Source organism: Cardiocondyla obscurior, linkage group LG12 (genome assembly GCF_019399895.1).
Source record: "Cardiocondyla obscurior isolate alpha-2009 linkage group LG12, Cobs3.1, whole genome shotgun sequence".
Taxonomy (NCBI): domain Eukaryota; kingdom Metazoa; phylum Arthropoda; class Insecta; order Hymenoptera; family Formicidae; genus Cardiocondyla; species Cardiocondyla obscurior.
Window position 1 is genome coordinate 4,243,891 of NC_091875.1, and position 10,879 is coordinate 4,254,769.

Consider the following 10,879-nt stretch of genomic DNA (forward strand, 5'->3'; position numbering starts at 1 on the left):
CTGCATTTTAATGCAATTTAATTATATTCAATGTTTTATCGTCACAAAATTGCTATCTCACCATCTTAAATTTAGCCGTAATTATTCGAGCTTTCCTTTTTATATTATATTTAATTTTGTTGAATGACAGTAATAGTTGTTTTGACTTCCAATGCCCGCTTATAGGCATGGTTATATAGAGGCAACTTCCTTTCTCGTAAGAGTCTCCTAGTGGCATCTCATAACGTAAGTCTTGCTGCGATTATGTTCGATATTTCTATATTTTTTAAGTACTTGAATCAATCGAATAAACATGTTCAAAACGCAAATACTTCCAAGATTCTTTTCCAAACAAAATATTCTTTATTAATCATGGTTTATAATTAATTAAAGATATATCTTATTTCGATGCACGTGGCACGCGTTACAATTTCTCATGTGTAGCGTTACACGTGGCTTTAGGAGTAATTTTTCAACTCCGGAATTTAAATAGTACGAAAACTAAGATAAAAAAGAAAATCTTTCAAGAATATTTTGTATAAATTAAATGGAGAGATGTACATTTACAATGTTTGAAAGGTTATGTTTTAATGAGAAAAAATAATCGTAAAATATGTTATTTATTGTAGCATTTTTTCTGAATAGTTACAAATAGAACCCTGTTTCAGGTTGATTCGTAATTTAACCACAACGTTAAAATGTCAGGAGGTTTAGATGTACTAGCTCTCAAAGAGGATGATGTTACTAAAATGTTGGCTGCTGGCACTCACTTGGGTGCTGAAAATGTCAACTTTCAAATGGAGCAGTATGTTTATAAAAAGAGAGTTGATGGCAAGTAATCTGTATATGCTTTAAGCATAATTCAAGTTTTGTAATGCACATCACAATCTTTATGTTTTTTCTCTTTATGATTTTAGGTGCTGGTGTTAATGTGATCAATCTTCGCCACACCTGGGAAAAGTTGTTGCTTGCAGCTCGTGCCATTGTTGCCATTGAACACCCTAGTGAAGTGTTTGTCATCAGCTGTCGTCATTCTGGCCAAAGAGCTGTGCTAAAATTTGCAGCTCATACTGGTGCTACTCCTATTGCTGGACGTTTTACACCAGGTGCATTTACCAATCAAATTCAGGTGAAAAAAAAAGTTTTATTTAATTTACTTTTATACTTAAAGTACTTAAAATTAAATGATGACACATTATTTCAGAATTAGCAGCTGTTGATTTTTTTGGCTTAATCTTTTCTGATTTTTATTTAAATTTTGAATACTTTGATAGACAATTACTTGGATGCAATATAAGTATTTCTTTTGTTTTTAGGCTGCTTTTCGTGAACCGCGCTTGTTGATCGTTACCGATCCTTCCACTGATCACCAGCCCATTACAGAAGCGAGCTACGTAAATATTCCAGTTATCGCTTTTTGCAACACGGATTCGCCACTGCGTTTTGTAGACATTGCAATTCCTTGCAATACTAAAAGTCTTCATACAGTTGGTTTAATGTGGTGGCTACTTGCCAGAGAAGTATTGCGCTTAAGAGGATCTATTCCTCGCGAGACCAAGTGGGATGTGGTGGTTGATCTTTTCTTTTACAGAGATCCTGAAGAGGTTTGTAAATTTTTTTTTTTTTTTGCCCTTTTTACTCGTTTTTTTTTTTTAATTTTGTTTAACTATTTTTTGTTTTTAATTTATGATGAAAGAATAAAACTCAGAAACAAATCTGTTGACTTTTTTTATGGCTTAATCTTTTCTGACAAAAATATAATATTCTTTGATACGTTTCTTCGCTTGCACATCTATGCGATCGATAATAAGATAGTGTGAAACATTTTTTTTCCAGGCTGAGAAAGAAGAACAGGCTGCGAAAGAAATTGCGCCCGCGAAAGAATTTACTGGTCCAGTGGAGCCTGCTCCTGCTCCAGAACCCGGCTGGGTGAACGAAGTAGAATCGACCGCTGTGACTACCGAGAATTGGGCCGATGATGTAGCACCGCCAGCAGCTCCTCCTGCTATTCCTCCAGCTGGTACCGCCCCGCCGGCATTCCAACCCAGTGGTGATTGGGCTGCTCAGGTAAAACTTTATTAGATTTATTCACTCAATTTGCTTTGCTGACTTACAACTGTGTATTTTATGCATACGTTAAATAAGATAATAAGTTACATATAATTATTTTATATTAATATGATTGTCAATTAAAATATCGATTGTATTTAGCCTCCAGAGGAATGGTCAACAACCGTAGCAACTCCTGCTGCTCCAAGCTGGGGAGGTGCAAGCAGCGAAAAATGGTAGTTTTACAGGAATTTACGAACGAAAACTTTGTATGTCTGTAACAAGAACCTTTGAAACATAACGAAACTTATTTTCTTTCATTAAACCTGTATATTTTCCTACATTCCTGTGCAATTTTTATGATATTAAGTTTTACTAATATTACACATATACAACCAAAAATTTTTTAATTCTATTTTCTGTCTATAAAAATGGTGTAAATTAATTAGATTCAGCTAATTGCCTGAATTAGCTGAATCTCTTGTTGCCGCTTAAACGCGGATTGAAAGGCACGCCGGCTACGCGGAGAGCATCGGACGTGTCGGTTTCGAGACGAAGATGTCGAGGCATCCGCGTATCCTCTCACGGCTCATCATCGTGTACCTGTATCTAGTGAAACGCTGTGATTGCGTAGTTTTTCTAGCGCGCCGACCAATCATAGCGCTCCATCGATCGCCTGATCGTGATCTTGTATCAGTCTACGTGGACTCGTACTACTAGAGATCACGGCGAGCACGCGGTTCGAGTTTGAAACGAAAATGTCGAGGCATCCGTGTGTCGTAGCCCGTTTCTCGTGTCGAACTCGAGGATTTAAGACGGTCGGGAGTATCGTGGACTATCCCGCGAGTGTCCAGAGTGCGGAATGACTCGACAACTACTGTGTACTGCTCGAGAAATAGTGCCGCATGCCGATATGTGATTATACGAACCGCAGCCGGTTCGTCGGTCGTTTCGGGAGTTTCGCAGTTTTCGGGCGTCTTTATCACGATTATCTTTTGTACGGGAGTGCGTTCGCGAGTGGTCCAGTGCGCGGAAGGATGGCTCGTCACGTCCCATCTGAGAGGATGAGCAGGCTCGGGACGAGCATCCTGCATCGGCGGAGCAACTTTTAGGTAAGAATTAATTCTTTTTTTAATATCGTATTTTTTTTAACTTTATTTTTATTAAAGAATTAAATACATTTTTGTAATTTTTTTTTTATTTAAACACAATCTATTTTTAGCACGTCTACATTAATATTTAATTTTATGTTACAGCCATCGGCAGAAATTCGACAACTCCGCTGAAACTCATGCAGATCGGTAAGTCGCAAGCTTTTTTTTTCGTAGTTTGTTATTGAATCTTTTGAACATATAACACGTCGTCGACTAAAGATTACTTAATTATAATTATCATAAAGAAATTATTATAATTAACCAATGTCGCCAGATGTAATGACGCGTGTGTAGCGGACGCATAGTTTTTTCTAGTACACATAAAATATGCATTAGTTTCTTTTTCCATTTGTCTTAAAAATTAAACTAAATACAAGTCATAGATGCAGATGCAAGTTTATTTTCTTTTGCATATTTTAAAGTCTATTATTTATATAACTTTTGATCTTAAATATAATTATAACAAACTATATTCACAAGCGTAACTGTAACGTCTTTTATTATCATTAAAGATATTACTTATTTATAGATGTAATAAAAACTATGTATATTTATGAGAACAAAAGTGTTAATGTAGCTTTGATATAAAAACAGGAACTAAAACTTTTATTTTAATTGAATAATGGTAACTAACATAATACATCAGTCTCATTTACTTCATCGTGATAACAATGATTTTGTTATCCAAATAAAAGATTTTCAATAACGTAAAGATTACAATAACATAATGAGGTAATGTGGAATGACATTCTTAGAATTAAATTTTGATATCATTAGATCGTGAAAATCTTATCGGCACAGTGAAGTTTTAAATAACCTGATGTTTCATTGAAATGGTATTAAATAGCTAATCGAATAAACAAAATTATTCTTTGTTATATTTTAGTATAATTATAAGACGCAGTAACTTAAAAATTATTTGAAAACTTTGAACAATAATAAAATCGTTAAAAATAGCTAATAATACACTTAAAATAAATTTCAATGTTATAGATTTTATTTTCTACATAACATTTTATATTAATGCTAATATAAAAAAAACTTCTTTATTATAAAATATTTCTCATTAGAATTATATATAAAAAAAATATAATAAAGCTTTTAAGTATTAAATACTTAACTTGTTTTTTAAATCTTAGAACTTTGTTTAGATTTTATATATGAAAATAATACTTGCTTCTGTAAACAATCTATGTCAATCAAGTGTATTATTAATAAAAGTAATACGGAGTTACAAGTAAAAAAACTTGAAAAAAAATAAAACAGTACAATATTATAAGATAAGAGATTATAAAAAGTACAATGTGTTTTGTAATTGTGTATCTGGTGCTCGATGAATAAATTTACTCACCAGAAACGCCAATTTATGAGCATAATGGCATGGCGCGGGTACTCTAACAGTATTTGAACAATTAAAATACATGTGAGTCAGTTTATACGATAAACGCTGGATTTTATCCGGATCTAACCCCAACGTATCGTAAACGACATTGTACGATGTAGGCGTCACTGTACCTTGTCGCACTTTCTGCGATACAAGGAAAAAATCATATTTAATAGGGCTAGTTATAACATCGTCTACTATGGTCCCTGGATCTGGATTATCGTTGTTACAAAACAACCTTGTATTTAGTCGTTTCGTCACGATTATAAAAGTCATCCTGTATTTATCTGGGCCACGATACAATTCATCGAGTCTCTTTTTTATTTGATGTACTTCACGTTCCATCACTTGCGCGATCTGCCCTTCGCCAACACCATCGCGATAAATTACAATACGAAGAGGCAGACGTTTATTTCGTTCAAAGTACGCCTGTGCGGCTTTGCAGATATTAATGCAAATATCATTTGATAGTTCTTCGCCGTTTTCATGCGCACTTACTGCGCTGTAGTACTTAGTCATTTGTTTGTCTAAAGTAGCGACCATAGCACCTGCAATAACAAATTACAATTAAGAAAACAAACAATAAATTTGTACTTTATAAATGTTGTCATTTACAAGAATTGCATCTTCAATCTTGATTTTAAATATATATAATTAATAAAAAAAACCGTTGTAATGTGACAACAATTAAGAACTTAGAAAATTAAAATAATTAATTTAAGTTATAATTAAAATTTTGCATCACTGTTTGCAGTAAAATTGTAAATTTCAAAAATACTGATACTTACCAAAATCTTTACTTTTTACTGTTGTATCATGGCAAACATCGAATCCTACTGTCATCATTCCATCTAATGGAATATCCACAAACCATGGTGCTCCGCCTATTTTACAATTCATCTGTATCGCTATTTTTGTAGCGATAGACATAATATTTTTATGAGTCATTGTCTTATATAGACAAACTTGTGACGGTACAGGTCGATCTATACAGCACTTTTTTTTAATCGCAGAATAGCGATCGCTGCGAATATTTGATACAACGCAAAACACCAGTTGGATCACACCTCTGCTTAAAATCTCTTCCAATGCCTGGTTGTAAGTGCCTGGTCTATCATCACGAATAGGGTATATCGTCGGAGCTGTCATTTCAAACATTAATCCTCTCGCTGCTTTTATTAGAGCGGTTACAAAATTCTAAAATAAAATATTATTTGATAATATTACATTGCTTAAACATGTTAATATTAATTTACAATACCTGTGCGGAGGATCTATCTCTGTCCGTAATTATTAAAGTCCAATTATTCAATGGTGGAGCGAATATGCATTCTTTATTATGCATAAGTTTTGTCCAATCGCCTCGCTCAGGATTAATACCTTCTTGATTTCTGTTTCGAGCAACCCAAATTGTTTCATTAGGTAATTGCCGTCCATCAACTTCAAGCAGTCTGTCATCTAGTTGTAAGTCCCAATGATTTAAATCTTGCTGAATAGCAGGCGATCTGCAAATGCTTCTATTAAAATTCATTAATTTTTCTATACGTCGTGCAGCAGAAAGTCGCGTCTCCACTGCTACACCTGCCATGAGTCTGTGATTTTCTCTCATAGCATCAGTCAAACCTGCAAAATAACATTATTATTACAATACGAAACAAAATTTTAAAAATATTAATATAACTAATATAACAAACCTGTTGGGCGACAAAACTGAGGAACTAAATAAACACGCTCTGGTTCTGCAGCTTCTCGGGTTTTTGCTTTAGAAGTTGTCACAAGCATTGGTTGACTAAGATTTGAAATCTTAAGCCCATACTTTTTTTTATAATATTGTACATAAGATACTTGTTCGCCTTTCATATCAAACGTATGGCTAGGAGTAGTTGCAAAATCGACATCTTCAATACGATATGTATTGTTATTGTAATCAGTGAGAACAACGATGCCGATCACAGATTTACAAAAGTTTTCCTGTAAACACATATATACATCATACATATTATATTATACATCATACATATTAAAAAAAAACAAAAACTTACTCTGAATTTGTCAGAATTTTCGTGAAAACATTGATTTAAAACGTCTAGCAATGTTTCTAGTCGCATTATCTTACTTATCACATCAACACACATCAAGATGTCTCGTTCATGTTGACGAATAGATGATACATATCCTGGCCATACCTCCAATTTGGTTTCTGGCAAGACAATCTGTTAAGAAAATCGAATTATTATTTTATGTTGATTTTTTTTCCCATTTTGTTCGAATAGTTTACCTTGTTGTCAGGATCAAAATAATTACGTCCAACCAATTTTAAATTTAGATGATCATAACATTTTCTCATAAGTATATTAAAGAATTGTAGATAATGAGGATCTCCTGCTACCATATCGCCAACGAGACGTACAGTAATTGTTATTATTGCTTCATCTGATTTTCGTTGCGATGTAAATATTTGACGCTAAAATATTTCAATTATAGTTAAAATAAGTGTAAAAAAATGTTTTATTATATCGTATAAAACCTGTACATTTGATACTTACATCAAATAATCGACGACTTGTATACATTACAGTACCATCATAGATATATGCGCCAAGTTCTCTCTGATGCTGTTTTAATAAACCTTTACGCACAACTGTGCGATCTTCTTCGGGCGCAAAATCGACATGATATTGATAGAGAGCCCAGTTAGTTATCTTAATCAGTTGAAAGTAATTAACCTTTACTTTTCTAAGAGCACCAGACGTGCCTAAAAATTAAAAGTTTAATTTTTGTAAATATAAAAAAAAAAAAACTACACATCTTTTGAAGTATCTTTTAATTTTTTACATTACTTCACTTCGTCGATATGTATTATACTAATATACGTATATAAAGTACTAAAAAAGGGACATAATAATAAAAGCAATTGTAGCAAATCTCACTTTCTTATACCAAATAAATGCACAATAAAATATTTCAAAATCGATAAACAATTAAATTAAATTTACGTTTTGTTAAATTAATAATTTAATTAACTTATCAAATTATTACTGCTTACCTTTTTTGTTTACAATATGATTCGGTTTTGTTACAAAAAGATCTGTAGGAAGAATTCTTTTCCCCCGGGCTGCACCTCGTGTAGAGGATACTACAGTTCCGGTTCTTGCTGCACTAGAATCAGCATCGCCACTAGCACCGACTATGTCAAAAATATTAATAATTTTGTTTATTTAATTAAAATTATCGAGATAACATTATACATACACAATTGTTAGTTTAAGGTTTAACTAATAATATGAAAAACATTACAAGTAAAAATGTTTAAAGGTTGTGCAGAAAATTTGTGGTCCTATGGGAAATATACAAAATTATTATCTATCTATACGTATATAATGTAAGCATTATTATATAAATTAAGATATCAAATTATAAAATATTACCGGTAGATTGTAATCCAAGTTTTTCCACGCCTCTACCTAGTTGTCCAATCGCCGCGTCGCCTTTTTCGCCAACTCTTTGAATTACACCTCGTCCAGTGGTGGTTCCCTGGTAGAAATAAATAAAAAAAAAATTGTTTATTTAAAACATTGCTAATGATTGAATAAATCTTGCTTTGCATAAAAAAGATATTTATTTAAAGGAAAAAAAAAAAAAAAAAAAAAAAAAATATTTTAAAGCCGTAGGATTATTTTAATATTAATAAACTTAAAAGATAATTTATATTTGTTAGTAATAATTGTACATTTTATATTCTTATAGAATTGTTCTTTAAAAATTAAACTAACATTTCTAGCAAAAATTTTTTAAAGCTACACAACGTATTCATGTATAATAATAAAAATTATTAATTTTATTAAACGTATTAAAATATAATGTATTAATTTTCCATAAAGGTTGTATTTAATGTTAAATAGATATGTGCAATTATTACAAGAATAGTTCGAAAAATTTTGTGCATTAATATACATAATAATACATTTGCAAACATACTTTTAAAATAAAATTTTGATCTTATTGTGCATTAATATTTTATAATAACGTATATATTACCGGCTGGGTTCCGGGTCTCCTCACATCTCCACTGCTGGTTGATGCTTGTGCATGTGGTAAAGATTCTTGATGAGAGGCAGTTGTTGAGGTAGCTGGTTTATGGGTAGCTCTACCCCGCATACCTCGACCTTGTTTTTGTGACATTTTTGTCTAAACAATTGAAACATTAAAGAAAAGAGATAAGAAGAACTGGAGGAAAAAAGAAAAAAAAAGTAATCCCAGCTTTAGTATTTTAATAAATTACAGAAAAATAAAATAATAAATCAACTTTCTTTGCAAATTATTTGTTTTATTAAAATAAAAGATAAAAAAATAAGAAAAGATTTAAATCGAGATTATAGTTACTATACACAGAAATAAATATAGGAAAAATGAACCTCACATCAATCCCTGATACAACTTGAACAGGCTTCATACACAGGTAAAAAAGTTCTAACACATAGATAGTTGACTTAAATGTTCAACTACACGGACTTTTCGTAACTTCTTAAAGTCTCAATAAAATATTTTTTATGACTTCAGTTCTATTGTGTGTGTAAGGATTCTAAGACCCACCATGTGGTCCTTTACTCTACCCATGGAGGTACTATATCAAATCTTTTGTTTTGCACCACCAGAAACATATGACAAAAAAATTGATGTATGCAAGCAAAAAAAAAAAAAAAACGAAAAGAATTGATAAAACTTTTTAATATCTTTGTATTATAGTGCTAAAACATATGTTATTACATACAACTCATTTTTTATTAGTTTTCAAAAAATAAATTATAGTGAAAAATGTGATATTTTCCAATCACAGTCACATATCATTTTAGTCCGATTTTAATTTACGTTACAAAAAAACAGCTGATTGAAAAAATTTCGTGTGGTACAGCTTTCTTCAAATATTTTATTAAATTTAACCTAATTAAATTAATCGGAACTTAGTCGAAATCTGCATATTAGCGAAATTGAATCAGTTAATAATACATCTAAATAACTTGTGACAATTTATGATGAAATTAATGTTATATTTACGATCGTCCTCTGATTGCCGCGTATGTTATTTTATTCGCTTCTAAACGAATTTTTGCAATTCGTTTGTCATTGAAATGAAATGTTTTGTCACAAAAAAACAGAAACAAGCACTTTTTATTTCAGTTGATCTAGCAGGCTTCAGGTTGTGACTTTAGACTATTTTTTGCATATTTAGATAAATGTTTCCATCGTCTTCGCCAACACCAATTCGACGTGACACAATATGGCCGATATAAAACGCAAGTCTTTGTTCCAAACGAATATAAGAGGAAAAATAAGTAGTTTTTTTTTCTCCATTTTTAGTTTAATTACTTGCTATTTGCATTACAGATATAATTTATACGTTTAATGCAGCTAAGAATAGATAAGGCCTCTATGAAAAAAAATTAAAGAAATGAAGAAAGAACCTACGAAAATTGTCTGAAAAATCTTCGACGATATAATATAAAAAATAATCGATACTTCTTTTCAAATTATAATGGCTATTCAAAACTAAATCATACGTTTTCTCTTGCGTGCTATACTTCGCTTATTTTTATTCATACGTGCTGTATCTTTCTTATACGTACGATTCTTTTCGTTCACACGAAACGACTCGCTCGTCATTTTGTGTAACAAGATCTTTCGTAACGTTAGACATACATATCTGTATCTAGATAAAACGTGCGTCATTTGTCTGAAATGCTACTGCAACTTACTTAAAACTTTTATCACCCAACGGCCCCGCAAGATGTATTTAAGATTCACAGAAATCGTCGGCTAAATGTAATGAAACTTGGATTACTTACCACTCGCTTCTATTTTCCCGTTTCCTTTGAAAGTCAAGTTTCGATGGATCTCTGCAGTTCTCTGCAGGTCGACTCTTAAATCAGGTTGATCCCGCGTGGTCAGCGCACCAGCAGCTTGCAGCAGCTCGCGGGTTTCCTCCGATTTAGAAGAATAAGCAACTTCGACGAAGTACCAGCAGCTACTGCTCACAACCAAGACGCAAGAAGAATGCTCCTCACTCGTTTATCTTGCAACAGGCAGCAACAGGCTACTACCCCTCCAATTAGCAAGGGCCTCGCAGTCACATGGCCGGCGCTAAGCGAATCAGATACGGTGCAGCAAGTCACTTGATTAAATGAAAACGCGGGCTCGGCCACGTGTTGATTCGCGTTGATCGGTTTACAGGCGTTAATTCTCGTTAGGGAAGACGTCGGCACTATAGCGTTTAACTTAGACTTGCCAAGTGCAGCCTGCGACGAAAGAACACCGC

The 10,879-nt window shown here is 32.6% G+C and overlaps 2 protein-coding genes across 2 annotated transcripts; one reads left to right on the plus strand and one right to left on the minus strand.

Annotated features, from left to right (window-relative positions):
• Positions 1 to 135: 135 nt before the first annotated feature.
• Sta (stubarista 40S ribosomal protein SA) lies at positions 136 to 2,334 on the plus strand. The gene is made up of 6 exons (XM_070664030.1): positions 136 to 225; positions 648 to 810; positions 897 to 1,108; positions 1,296 to 1,583; positions 1,816 to 2,046; positions 2,191 to 2,334. The coding sequence occupies exons 2-6, from the start codon at positions 678 to 680 to the stop codon at positions 2,266 to 2,268; spliced, it is 942 nt and encodes a 313-aa protein (XP_070520131.1). The 5' UTR covers positions 136 to 225; positions 648 to 677; the 3' UTR covers positions 2,269 to 2,334.
• A 1,287-nt stretch (positions 2,335 to 3,621) lies between these two features.
• On the minus strand, positions 3,622 to 10,674 carry LOC139106911 (piwi-like protein Siwi). Its single transcript, XM_070663994.1, has 11 exons — positions 10,410 to 10,674; positions 8,605 to 8,754; positions 7,995 to 8,100; positions 7,613 to 7,753; positions 7,113 to 7,321; positions 6,845 to 7,030; positions 6,609 to 6,779; positions 6,261 to 6,537; positions 5,828 to 6,189; positions 5,355 to 5,763; positions 3,622 to 5,114 (listed from the first exon to the last, which is right to left on the minus strand). The coding sequence occupies exons 2-11, from the start codon at positions 8,746 to 8,748 to the stop codon at positions 4,471 to 4,473; spliced, it is 2,649 nt and encodes an 882-aa protein (XP_070520095.1). The 5' UTR covers positions 8,749 to 8,754; positions 10,410 to 10,674; the 3' UTR covers positions 3,622 to 4,470.
• Between the last annotated feature and the right edge of the window lie 205 nt (positions 10,675 to 10,879).

Excerpts from the sequence above, each read along its gene's own strand:
- Sta (XM_070664030.1), top strand. The coding sequence starts at position 678 with ATGTCAGGAGGTTTAGATGTACTAGCTCTCAAAGAGGATGATGTTACT. Across the intron at positions 1,109-1,295 it reads CATTTACCAATCAAATTCAG|GCTGCTTTTCGTGAACCGCG; the intron begins GTGAAAAAAAAA and ends TTTTGTTTTTAG. Across the intron at positions 2,047-2,190 it reads GTGGTGATTGGGCTGCTCAG|CCTCCAGAGGAATGGTCAAC; the intron begins GTAAAACTTTAT and ends GATTGTATTTAG.
- LOC139106911 (XM_070663994.1), bottom strand. The coding sequence starts at position 8,748 with ATGTCACAAAAACAAGGTCGAGGTATGCGGGGTAGAGCTACCCATAAA. Across the intron at positions 8,101-8,604 it reads GGAGACCCGGAACCCAGCCG|GGAACCACCACTGGACGAGG; the intron begins GTAATATATACG and ends TATTTCTACCAG. Across the intron at positions 6,538-6,608 it reads AAAATTCTGACAAATTCAGA|GAAAACTTTTGTAAATCTGT; the intron begins GTAAGTTTTTGT and ends ATGTGTTTACAG.